The sequence below is a fragment of the Alosa pseudoharengus genome, unplaced genomic scaffold, assembly GCF_046254945.1.
Source record: "Alosa pseudoharengus isolate Yale_2024_CS ecotype anadromous, Long Island Sound unplaced genomic scaffold, YU_APseudo_1.1 YU_APseudo_1.1_scf_3, whole genome shotgun sequence".
NCBI classification, from domain to species: Eukaryota; Metazoa; Chordata; class Actinopteri; order Clupeiformes; family Clupeidae; genus Alosa; species Alosa pseudoharengus.
The window spans coordinates 29,387,861-29,401,089 of NW_027468718.1; the positions used below are offsets into that span (position 1 = coordinate 29,387,861).

The 13,229-nt window shown below is 42.9% G+C and overlaps 2 protein-coding genes across 2 annotated transcripts; both read left to right on the forward strand.

Annotated features, from left to right (window-relative positions):
- Positions 1-317: 317 nt before the first annotated feature.
- On the forward strand, positions 318-3,316 carry LOC143099908 (uncharacterized). Its single transcript, XM_076262819.1, has 5 exons — positions 318-1,671; positions 1,985-2,076; positions 2,216-2,353; positions 2,464-2,569; positions 3,054-3,316. Exons 1-5 carry the CDS (start codon positions 318-320, stop codon positions 3,119-3,121), a joined length of 1,758 nt encoding a protein of 585 aa, XP_076118934.1. The 3' UTR covers positions 3,122-3,316.
- Positions 3,317-8,761: 5,445 nt separating this feature from the next.
- mettl21cb (methyltransferase 21C, AARS1 lysine b) lies at positions 8,762-12,752 on the forward strand. The gene is made up of 6 exons (XM_076263908.1): positions 8,762-8,914; positions 9,850-10,030; positions 11,151-11,296; positions 11,384-11,501; positions 11,860-12,131; positions 12,279-12,752. Exons 2-6 carry the CDS (start codon positions 9,889-9,891, stop codon positions 12,396-12,398), a joined length of 798 nt encoding a protein of 265 aa, XP_076120023.1. The 5' UTR covers positions 8,762-8,914; positions 9,850-9,888; the 3' UTR covers positions 12,399-12,752.
- The last annotated feature ends 477 nt before the right edge of the window (positions 12,753-13,229 follow it).

A 13,229-nucleotide genomic window follows, 5' to 3' on the forward strand; every position in this document is an offset into this window, starting at 1 on the left:
AGTGTGTCACTGAATAGATCATTCATAATTCTAAAGAAATATTAACTGTTGACCTTTACAGCACAGTCTTTCTCTTTATCCCTGCCTTCTTATCTAATGGAACATTTCTGCAGAAATAGTCAGAGAAAAGTAGAACAGAGTGGATTCTGTTGTCATTTCCCCCCAAAAAAACCTACATTATAGACACATTATAATAGTCTCAAGAAATATGCAACATTTATTCTCTCTAACTAACACATAATTGATTATAACACACTAATGATAATTATTTTTGTTCTTTAGTGGCCCTTGGAGTACCAGTGCCAGAATGGGTTCCAATGGACCTTCCACAAGAGGAGGCCGTTCCACGCCTGGCCGATATTCTACCAGTGCAAGGCCATGTGGTCCAGGCAGATGTCAAACCAGATGCAGGTCTGGAGAAGATGGAGAGCCCTGCTGAACTGCGCCCTGTAGTTCAAGAGGAACCAGCTCCAGTTAAACAAGAGGCAGTGGTTGAGGAAAAAACAGTTCAGCAGGAACCAGCTCCAGCTAAACAAGAGACAGTGGTTGAGGAAAAACAAGCTCAAATGGTCCCTGTTGTACAGGAAAAGCCTGCAGAGCAGGAACCTTTAGAACAGGACAAGCCTGCAGAGCAGGAACCTTTGGTAGAACAGGACAAGCCTGCAGAGCAGGAACCTTTAGAACAGGACAAGCCTGCAGAGCAGGAACCTTTAGAACAGGTCAAGCCTGCTGAGCAGGAACCTTTGGTAGAAAAGGTGCAGGAAGAGGTCCATAAGGAGGTCCAGCCCAAGGAAGATGTTTTGGATGAAAATGTTTCTGACCTGAAAGTAAGCCTGAGTGCAAATCGTCTCCCAGAGGAAGAACCTGCAATGGAAGAAAAGTATATCGTAAGCGATGAGCCAGTGAAGAGGTCAGAACTTCCAGTGGAGGAAGAGACAGTTGTGCAGGAGGTGCACCCAGAGCCAGGGAGGCCTGGATTGGTAGAGGAGCCAAGGATGGAGCTGATAGCCGAAGAGGAGGAGGGCATGTATGGCAAGTTAACTGAAGAGGAAGATGAGATGGCTGAAGTACCTGAGATGGTGCTGGAACCCCTGCCGGAGGAGGAGCCAGTAGAAGATGGCGCCGGGACAGAGACAGATTTATGGGACCCAAGGCTTAGATTGGTGGAGGAGCCGACAATAGAGCTGGAGCCTCTGTTTGGAGAGGAACTCACTTCCGACGATGAGCCAGGATCAGAGGCTGTGCCTGGAGAGGAGGAGGAACTCATGGGGGAAGAGGGGCCAGTCATGCCAGGTGAAATGGTGGTTGAGGAGGAAGAGTCACCAGGTCAGGAGCCCATCATGGAGATAGACCCAGACGAGGAGCCAGTTCCTTGGGCACGGTCTGGTTTGGCAGAGGGGCCTTTGATGGACGGTATGACTGTGAAACAGGCAATGATGGAGGAAGAGCCTGAGATGTGGGTGGGGCCAGGTGTGATGAGGGAGAGGCACATGCAGAACATGGAGGAAAAGCCTGAGATGTGGGCGCGGACAGATGAAGATGCTGCAGCAATGGCTAGAGAAATGGACATGGACAATGAGATTTTAGTGGGAATGGAGAGTAGTGATGGTGAACAGGCAAGACCTTATGCAGAAGATGTAAGACCTATGGATGGAGAGTTCCCTGATGCAGGTGAGATGGGGTGTGAGGAAGAAGGCTACTATCTAATCACACTGTTACATTGACATTAGTGACTGTCTTGACAGACAAAATATATAGTATAACTCTGTGATGAATGACATAAAAGAGAAGAGGTAAACAATGATAGAAAAACACTACACATATAGATGTGATATTTAAATGTGGTATTTATAATAAACACAAATTCATTCTAAAACAGTATTTTGAAGAATAATGAGTATAGTAGTATCTAACCAGATTTAGCAGATATATGTCTTCTGCCAGGCAAATGTATTTGCATTTATGAGTATGCACGTTCCTTTAGTGTACACCAAGAGGAGCTCATGCAGTGGAGCGATCATTGATGGTCGGTGCTACCAGTTCTTCCGAGGACCCAAGGAGGCAGCAGATGCTGAGGTAAAGTGGCATTCAGCACCTTACAGACAAATCATTAATAATGGGTGAAAGCAAGAGAGAGAGAGTGGCAGAGGAAGAGAAACGGAAAAAAAGAAGAAGGATCGACATCCTCTAACCTGGTAATTGCCTTTTTGTCCAGTTCTTCTGCCAGAACAACTTCCCCAACGGTCACTTGGCCTCCGTCACCAGCCCTTACATCCACCAGCAGATGATGAACCTCATGGCACAGAACGGTGGCTACACACGCACCTGGGTTGGAGGACTCAAATACCTGAAGGTGAGTCTCCGGGTGCTGGGCTCTATGAGGACGTCCATTGACCTGCATGTATTGAAACTTTAGCTCCGAAACTCAAAGGTCACTGAACCTGGACCACCCCTTTGTTTCAGACTGGCCGCTTCATCTGGCTGGACGGTGCACACTGGGGGTATGCTGACTGGCTCCCTGGGGAACCCAACGACACCATTGGAGTAGAGGACTGCATAGAATTACTCAGTGAGTTGCACAGACGTTGTTGCCATTACATTCACTTCACATGATTAACAGCCGTGGCCCACTGGTTAGCACTCTGGACTTGTAACCGGAGGGTTGCCGGTTCGGGCCCCGACCAGTGGGCCGCGGCTGAAGTGCCCTTGAGCAAGGCACCTAACCCCTCACTGCTCCCCGAGTCCCGCCATTGTAGCAGGCAGCTCACTGCGCCGGGATTAGTGTGTGCTTCACCTCACTGTGTGTTCACTGTGTGCTGTTTGTGTTTCACTAATTCACCATTGGGTTAAATGCAGAGACCAAATTTCCCTCACGGGATCAAAAAAGTATATATACTATACTACTATACATAGTTTTATCTCTGTATTTTTTTCAAATAAATAATCATTTATATAATAATGAATAATAATAGTAATAATCTCACACAGCAGTCATTTAGAAATATCATATTGACTTGTCTCGTATCACTTAATACAATCCTTTGTGTTTACAGGTAATGGGAAGTTTAATGACATGCCGTGCTGGGACCTACGGGCTTACATTTGCTCATATCCTCTGTGATGAGTCAGCAAGACCTCTGTGATGGGATCTTCCATCTTCAGCACAAGTCGGACCTGACTATTTCCATTACCATGGCATTCCATTGGTAATTATAGTGAATGAGAGAAGTAATGAACCTGGCCAAGTCTTCAATGCTCTTGCATGCACCACACCAAGATTGGTGCTCCAATGTACAGGCCTACGCACTTTTGTTATATTGCTGTATTTTTTTACACATCAAGCCATTTGTAGTTATTGGTTGTTGTCTTCTGATATAAATGTTTTGTTAATAAATAAAATTCTTCAAAAACTGTTCACTTGATGTCGACTTGATTTGTAAGAATTATTGACCGAAGTGCACGAAATGCTCACACAATCTTTTTCATAAAGTCACTCTACAGACATGGCCACATCCATGCACGTGTTCCTGTAGAGTCCTCTCTCAAGTATTACTCTGATACAGATCTCTTTGACCCGCAATCTCTCATGTCTCTCTCCCTCGCTCTGATCCTGATGGTAACATATCTGGCTACCTCATCTCATGTCAGAGTAAATAGCATCATTCAGCACCGTAAATATGAATAGATCTTTATCCATGCACATCACACTTGTTCTAGCCTGGCGGGACAAACCCACCAATGGGCTGCAATTACACCGGAGGGCTAAAGTCGTCTGTCCTCAGCGGAATTTCTATAATTCTCCGTCTCTTAGTATGATCCACAGGATCAGGCCAAAGACAGCCTGTCTGCAGGGGTCGAGCAAAAGGCTGAGAGCATTAACTGTGTAGCCCATGGTCCCCTATGACATCTGAGTTGGTTTGGGCCTGACATTTGCATTGTTTACACACTGGATGTCTTTCTATGGTTTAGTTTTTGGCAGATATGGCATCTCTGATCTCTCTGTGTGTGTATGTGTGTGTGTGTGCATGTGTGTGTGAGTGTAATAGATGTTGAGCACAGAGATGATGGGCTTTAGGAGTCATTTCTAAGCCGTCAATGCCACTGTGCCCTCCTGTGTAAATCTCCACATTCTCCACAACTATCAGCATTAATACAGCATAACCCCCAACACACACACACACACACACACACACACACACACACACACTCACACACACGTGCTGACAAAAACACATCAGTGCCATGCATGAGTCAATTTTCCATTTTACTTTAACAACTGATGATTGGCCACAGAGATTTGGATTTACAGCCCCCAAGTGACAATGGGTCTGGCCTCTAATCCTTATATCTCAATCTCAAATTAACACATGACTCTCCTTCTGTGTGTGTGTGTGTGTGTGTGTGTGTGTGTGTGTGTGTGAGAGAGAGAGAGAGAGAGAGAGAGAGAGAGAGAGAGAGAGAGAGAGAGAGAGACATGTGTTAATTTGAGATTGAGTGGTAGAGATGGTAAAAGTACATACTTTCCATACTCAAGTAGAAGTTCAGATATATCTGTAAAAAGGACTCTAGTAAAAGTAGTAATTCAACTTCTTTACTTAAGTAAAGGTAGCAAAGTACAGACTCTGAAATGTACTTAAAGTATAAAAGTAAAAAATATCCTAGCTTTTTTGAAGGACTATTTTACCAGTTGTTTCTGTTAAAATAAGCTAACTGTAGCCTACTACCAAGCCAAGGATGAACTTGCAGAGAAACAAACATTCTGTTCGAGGTAAACAAACACGCTGGCAGAATAGGCTTAGTAGGAAAATGTCTGAATATTTTCCCACTCATTTTTAAGGAGGAAAAACAAAGAAAGAATAGGATGTTTTGCCATCTATACACATTCTGATAAAGCACTGAGTTCAATGAAGTGTTCCATTCTCATGTAACCATGGTTTTGCTACTGCCCCTAAGGTGGTACCCCTACAGTTGCAAAGTCAACCCCCGTTTTGCATCAATATGTTTCTCCCATCCATTTAGGTTGAAATCAGGCTTGATGTTGGGAAAGCACAATGACCTCAAATAAAAAATAATTGATTACTCGCCTCAAATGCATCAACACAAAAGTAATGAGCCAGTTTTGAAAATGTAAGGTTTAGAAAGTACAGATATACTGTATCTGTGAACATGTGGGAGTAAAGTGTTATTGGAAAAATAAATACTCAAGTAATGTACAGATACCTGAAAATGCTACTTAAGTACAGTACTTAAGCATTGTACTTCTTTACTTCCCATCTCTGGTTCCTGGCCTTTCCCAAAATTTGTAAACAAATTTGTGAAAGTGCTGACATTGTTTTAGTGGGGCTATGATTCAGATTAAAAGGCTGCACACGTGACTTGTCACGTTTTCCTCTGAATGAAGAAGGTTCAATAGTGCATCCTCTTGATAAACAACACTCAGTGCCAGACAGTTGATGTTGTAAACTAACTAATTAATGGACTCTGCACAAGGAAACAATTGTGTTTTTCTGTATATGAATCAAGGGCCGGATGTTTTGGTAAGGTACAGGGAATTCTAAGGTACAAGGTAAGGGTTACCTTGGTAAGTATACACAATTTCATATTTACTGTAGCTGCTAATTAACTAATGCTTTTTAGTAATTTGTGGATCTACATTTACAGATGCTTTCTGCCACACACAAGTAGCATGCTTATTATATCTTAACCCCAGAATTAAGCTGATCAGAACACACACACACAGACACAGACACACACAGACACACACAGACACACACACACACACACACAGACACACACACACACACACACACACACACACACACACACACACACACACACACACACACACACACACACACACACACACACACACACACACACACACACACACACACACACACACAATATGGAGGTACAAGTAATCATCAGAGCCAAGTTGGCCTCTCCCCCCAGAGGTATGATGTTGATGTCTAGAAAGCTCTCTGGCACTATAACATAGGACGGTGGGGTCATGTCAGGGCAGGGGTTGTCATTTGGGGTCACAGTGGGACTGAAAGGTGAGAGGGTGAGCAGCGAGTCAGACTGCGGGGAATGTGGGGAGCTTATACTTTTATGGTCTGGTGGCCGATATGTGTTTATGGCCAAGGGTTTCACTGTGCCAATAGGTGTGTCATTTGCACTGAGGTTATATGTGTGCTTGTGTTTGATTTCATTTTACGCACTACCTGTGTACAATAGTGAAAAATGAACTGCATTAAAATGCAACTGATAACTGTTTACTGGTTTGGAGAGAGTTCATCCAATGTCAGTCCAATGCAATAGGTTCACATAACGGACATCACATTCGGTAAAGCCCCAATAAAACCCAGATCTCTTTACCACCCTGTTGGGCAGCTGCTGGGGATTGCCTCAGGGCTCACGCCTCTAGCTAGTCTGTGCAGCCCACCTGTTACGACCCCCTGACCGCTTAATGGGCCCCTGAGCTCTGCCACGAGACAGCAGTGAGCGGATCAGGGGGAGCGCTGACATCTGTCATTCATCACCCAAATCCCCCCCCCCCCCCAGCCGGCCAATAAGGATGAGCAGGGATGTAGCACAAGATCCTGGGCCCTATGCATAGGCAGTCCTGATGGGCCCCCATAATAAATATAATAAAATATACTCCATACTTTTCAAGGGCCCTAGTAATCAGTAGTGGTTTTACCCCCAGTCCGACGCCCCTGAGGAGGAGTGTGTCTGGGATCCCTGGCTCTCTCTCTCTCCCTCTCTCTCTCTGTCAGCCATCACTGAGATGAGTGGGAGACTTGAGCTGAGCTTCATGGGGGTCATTCCAAAGCAGGGGAGACTTGAGACTCCAGCCTGAGCTCTAATGAGGGTTGTGTAATGTCATATATCAGTGAGCAGGCTCTCTCTCCCTCTCGCTCAATTGGGCTTCATGCCATTGAACACATTTGCAACTAGAAACGCAATGTGAAGCTGGATACTGAAAAAGTATGCAAGAGTAAACAGTCATAAAGCAGTGTCCATGTGTGTCCACAACAAGTGTTTTTGTCTGTGGGCCCTGGACATTTTTACATGTATACCTATTTGTCTGTCTTAACTGCCATTTTTGCATCATTTCTTCATCATTTATAACCAGGAAGTCTCTTCAGATTAAAATGTGTTTTTGGAGGGAGACCTAATCAAGATACAGCAGGATGCCATGTCGATGTTCAAAGCAATGTATCAGGAAGTAAGATGCATATTAGTGAAGCTGTAGTCAGGATGAGCTCAAGATCCCCAGCAGCTCTTTGAGCTCAGCTGTATTCAGCTGGGACCTGATCAGGATGACCGCTGCTTTTCGGCAGGGTTACCTCTGAGAGTAGCAATGAGTCCGCAGCAACCGTGACATAAAGAGAAATGTGCCATTATTAGATGAATTACATTCAAAAGTGTGATTAATAGGATAGAAACAAAACATCTCTTCTTTAAATGTTCTGTGATGTGAAAATGGGAAATCTAGAAATCTACTGTTTACTGTTGGCAAATTGTTTAATTGCATTGCAATAGCGAAATAACTTTCATAGAAATAACTTGCATAACGTTTCTGTGCATTTGCATTGAATGTGCAATGCCTCAAATCTAGTATCATATTTCAGCTATCATGTTAAATAGTCAGGATGAGTGGAGTAGTTCTCATTCCCCATCATCCACTGATATATTACAAGATGGGGAGTCAAACTTCTGAAACACTTGAAACCAGTGTTAACTTAGAAGCCCCTAATATGGGGCCATTAGGTCAGTGCTCCCCTTTGTGCTGACGCTTGGAATGCCTTGCCACTGGCATCTGGGCTGTATGCGACCGCCAGGGCAGGCTGCCTTATTTATGCCCTGGAGACTGTTCTCCCCTATCAGTGCTGTGAATCAGATCACATCAAACTTTTCTCTCTGCAGTGTGGCTTTCTGCCATTATCGATGCTTGACAAATAACTGGAATCGGAATCGGAATCTCTAAGGAAACGTCAAATGTGGTGATATAGCCTACAAATAAAAAAAACGCTAAGGAGCAGATTCTGGTGTGCGGACTAAACGTTCTTCTACTTGCTTGTGCCTTCCTGTCCAGCACCCAGTACTCAACTACTTGGATGTGCGTGCTGCACTCTTGAACCCTAAGAAAACATTCCCCCATGTGAAGGAGGATTCCCTGTGCTTTGACTTTCTATCCAGGGGGCAGATAATGACACCTCCCAGGATTCGGAGAGAGGCAGGAAGGTAGCTTAGCTATATTGGAGTGGAGTCCACTGCCAGAGTAACTACTGACACAGGAGGCAGCAGTGGCAGCAAAATGAGAGGAGCAGATGGGAATACATTCTTCTGGACACCCGCTCACTTATCCACGTCCTGACTTCTGACTGACAAAAAAAAAAACTCATGCTGCAGAGATATTGCACTGGTTCTGTGTTTGCCAATAAAAAACAATATCTCAACTTGACACACACCTGTTAAGATACAAGATAGAAATAAGCATGCACTAAACTACCCACATGAACTAATTCTGGTTTCTGACACACACTTGCACAACTTCCAAGGAAAGGAGATACACTACCATATAGCTGCCAAGCTCCCCCTCCCACCACACACAATCACAGCTCAAACTGAGGCATTTGGCTACAGGGGATAGGGGATCGGGCAGGATCAGTCGTCGCAGTAGGGTGGGCTTTAGGCAGCTTTCCCTCTTGTCCCTCTCTCTCGGCCACCACTTCTCATCCCTCTGCTTGAGTGCAGCTGTAAATATAGCTCGGCCTCCCTGGGCGTGTCTGGAGAGATGCTGCTCTGGCATAAATGCAGGACTGACGAAAACTAGCTGTGTTTCTGCAGGACTGACCAATACTAGCTGAACTTCGGAGAGACGGAAAGAGAGCAACTACTCACACAGGTTGGTCAAATGTATCTCTGTGTTCTGTCAAGCTTTAATGTAATGCCACTGGTCCATCTGGTAAAATGCATGATTATGAGTCTTATGGTCAATGCTAAGGATTTAGGGTTAAGTGTCTCGGAGTTGCTGAACAGATGAAATATCACATTTCAAAACATAAATCAGGCCTCAGACATTTTTACTGGGCATGCATGAAAAGCGGCTAATACCCTCTGACAATCTAATGATATTTATATGGAGTGCATGGGTATGTAAACTTCATGATGACTGGTGATCTGAGGTTCTGAAAGATCTATCTAAATGTTGTAATTAAACCGTTTTTCTAATTGAGCTTAATTTAACAATTTTTTTAATTAAAATAAAAAAAAAAAAAAAAAAAAAAAAAAAAGTCAGGTCAATACAGGATATTCCAGCAAAACTATGAAATAATAAAGGTACTTCAAGCTTTAACTGCAGACTGTTGTAAAAAAAGTCATTTTTTCATGTGCTGCTAATTCCTGAGAAGATGAAACTGATGAAGATCAAACTAACAGAATAAGTTCACCATGAACTTGCTTTGAGAGGCTAATGCCACTCAACACACTGGATTTGCACTAGAGATGGATCATTGGGGAAAAAAGACCACATTTGAAAATTCTGTTCATGAAGATTCACCGCATTTAAAAAGGGAGCTATGTAGGAAAGGAGAACTGTTGATGGAGTCCACAAAATAAGCACCCAAGGCAACAAATGACATTGGAGCAATTTTAGAGAACAAAAGGCAGAATGCTTAATTAGTGTAAACAAAGTTGTTGTCTTCAGTAACAGCCAGTGATGCCATTTCTGAGCTATTGCAGGTATTCCTTTCTTGCATGGCTAAGTGGATACGAGTTATAAATAAAGACACTACGAGCTTTAATTAGGTAAACTGAACCCCTGTACCATGCGCTTCACAGCTCACAACAGAGGTCTTCAGACCAGAGGGGTGCTTTGCCATGGACTTGAATTACTTGGGTAAGCCCACAACCGAAGGGATTGAGTACCGCAACGTATGTTTAGTGACCAGAATGGAGGACGCCAGGTGTGAGGAAGAGGATATTAACGAGCAAGAGGAAAATGAAGATCAGTCTGAGGGCGGTAGGTGTAGGAGAAGTCTACTGTCTGTGTGAGTTATGAGTGTGGTCTCATCATATGATCCTAAAAAGCCATTAAATACAGTAGCTGCCAACATGAAAACAACTTGCCCTCAAGATGACATCTGCATATAGGGGATTTGCCAACAGTCTACATGAGACGCAAATGTTGTGGTGACTTGATATTCAAAGTTAAAGTTGACTGGTATTTAGCAGGTGTGTTTATCCAAACATTTGATAATGAACACATAATAATAATAATAATAATAATGTATTTATATAGCACAGAGCACAAAGTGCTTTACAAACAAACAAGAAACCAAACGTTAATAATAATAATAATAATAATAATAATAATAATAATAAAATAGTAATAAATAAAAGAACAAACTACCAAACACAAACTTAACTCAATATAAGAAACAAAAGAAAAAATACAGTACACCCAAAACAAAACAAACAAACAAATATGACAATAATAATAATAATAATAATAATAATAATAATAATAATAATAATAATAATAATAAATTAGCAGAGACATAAGTAGAATCATTCACTAATTAAGGAAGGGTTTTTACAGCCACTGATGGCAGTGCAGATTTTATGTTACAAGGGAGGCTGTTCCAAAGCTCTAACTGCAAACGATCCGTCACCCCTAGTTGACAGTTTACTTTCTGGAACAACTACAAGTCCCAGGCTGGAGGATCTGAAGGGCCGAGCCAGACAGTAGGGGGTTAATAAATCTTTTAAATAGTCAGGTGCCAAACCATGTAACGCTTTATAGGTTATTAGGAGGATTTTAAAATCAATCCTAAAACTCACTGGCAACCAGTGAAGATTGACCAGAACTGGGGCGATGTGTTCCCTAAATTTAGACTTTGTCAAAACCATAGAACTATGGATGGTTAGAAACTCCCAGTGGCTGACATACATTTAGGACTAAAGAGGCGGGCAAAATAATGGAGCCCCAAACTGACCACCCCTGCTCTAGAGTCAACTGCTATGAGTTCTTGTATTATGTTCATGTGCCATCACATGCAAACTGGTGATGGGGTAGATTGCATTACATGATGCCAATTTTGTGCCTTGTGCTTTGCTAATGTGCATTTTCATTTGCACAGTGATGGTGTGGGAGAAGTTTGAACATTTGGCGCCAGAGAAAAAGAAAAAGGCTTGGGAGCCAAGCAACGAAACCTTCAGTTTTGCTGGACAAGAAATATGCATCAAGGAGTCTGTCGATTCCTTTGGCGCCCTCACCTGGCCAGGGGTAGCTATCAGTTTAATCCACAAATAAGACAGATGAGTTATGGACCTTGCCTAATGAGTACATTGTTCCATGTGTGTATTCCTATAGGCTCCGGCTCTTTGTGAGTACTTGGAGAATAACCCTGAGCAGATTGATCTAAGGGACAAGGCAGTGCTGGAGATAGGAGCAGGGACCGGCCTGGTGTCCATAGTGGCCTGCTTACTAGGTAAGAGTGCCTAATATCTGTTAGGAATTCACTGAATGTTGGTGTGGGTGATATTTTTGCAGCGAGGGGTAGTCCACACTACAGGAAATATCAAAAATTATAATACAAAGATTACACCTTCTGTATTAAACACCAGAGTTGATCACCTTTGGTGCATTTGCATGGCACCTAATTCAATTTGAATCCAGGAGCATCACTCAATCTATACTGGCATGTAGTGTGAGATATACAAACAAATATCCCATCCTCTTCATCATAGGCCAACTGGTCATACAAATTCAGACTTTTTATTCAGACTCATATTCTATTTAGTCTATTAAACGTGTTGAGTTGTACCTGTACTTCATCTGATTTGCAGGGGCTTGGGTCACTGCAACCGACTTGCCTGGCATCCTGGATAACTTGAGGTACAACCTCTCACGGAACACCCGTGGCCGCTGCCGCTACACCCCCCAGGTGGCTGCCCTGGCGTGGGGACACAACCTCCAGCGCACCTTCCCCTCCTCCATCTTCCACTATGACTATGTCCTGGCTGCAGATGTCGTCTACCACCACGACTGTCTGGACGAACTGCTGGTGACCATGGAGCACTTCTGCCGCCCTGGGACCACTCTTATTTGGTCTAACAAGGTCTGTTGGGCAGCTCTGAAAATATAACAAAACAACAATTGTCCCTTAAGGTTCCCTTAAGTCTTTATCTATCTTGTAGAGTGCAAGTGTAATAACTGAATTTAAAGCTCTTGACTAGATGCACTATTGCCTTTTTCCCCCACCCAGGTACGGTTTGAGACTGACCATCGATTCACAGAGCGCTTCAAGAATGCTTTCGACACGACCGTGCTTGCTGAGATACCACAGGAGCAAATCAAGATCTACAAGGCCACTTTCAAGAAATGAAGAGCAAAGAGAACAAGAGAGCGAAACTCCTTTAGATAAGAAGGGGAAGTGAGGTCTATTAAGGATTGATTAAGAGGTTGATTAAGGACTAAAAAGAAAGATGGAGTGCCGTGAAGTTGCATAGGGGTGACAACATTCTTGGTATGCTCTGAAAAGCACTTGGTCTTACTTAGTTTAACACGACATTCCTGAACAGTGCTCCAAATGTTCAGAGGAGTTATTCAATAATATTCTGTAAGATGGGGCTCTTTTACATTGCATACTGATATTTTGATTTGTGATATATACTATGTGTAATATAACGACTGTTTTGATAAAACCTACAATCTTGCAAACTTACTTTGGTAATAAATGGAATAGCTGTCTGAAACTATAGGAACTCATACATGAGATAACTACAATTATATCAAATTTGAACTAATGCAATTAACTAATTGCAAAGCCTGCAATTAATCGTGCAACTCCAACTCTGTCCCAATGGATAATCTTGTTACATCTATGATTTTTATATTCATGTCATCCTCAATGTGTGACAGACAGTGAAGCTCATCTAACAGGAGTGTTGTGCTTGTTACATTTACACATTTAGCAGACACTGTTGTCCAAACTGACTCTACATCAACTATATTATAAGGGATTACACTGTCCACAGAGCAACTCAAGGGCTCAATGGTGGAAACAGGGATTTAAACCCACACATTTCAGGCTACTGCATGCTAGCCCAGCCCATGCACTAGGCATGCTCACCAATCAGAAGTGTCCCAACTTAAAGTGAAAATTGTAAAACTTGAAGTGAATTTTGTTGATATTTTCTCCAAATTGTGCAGCCCT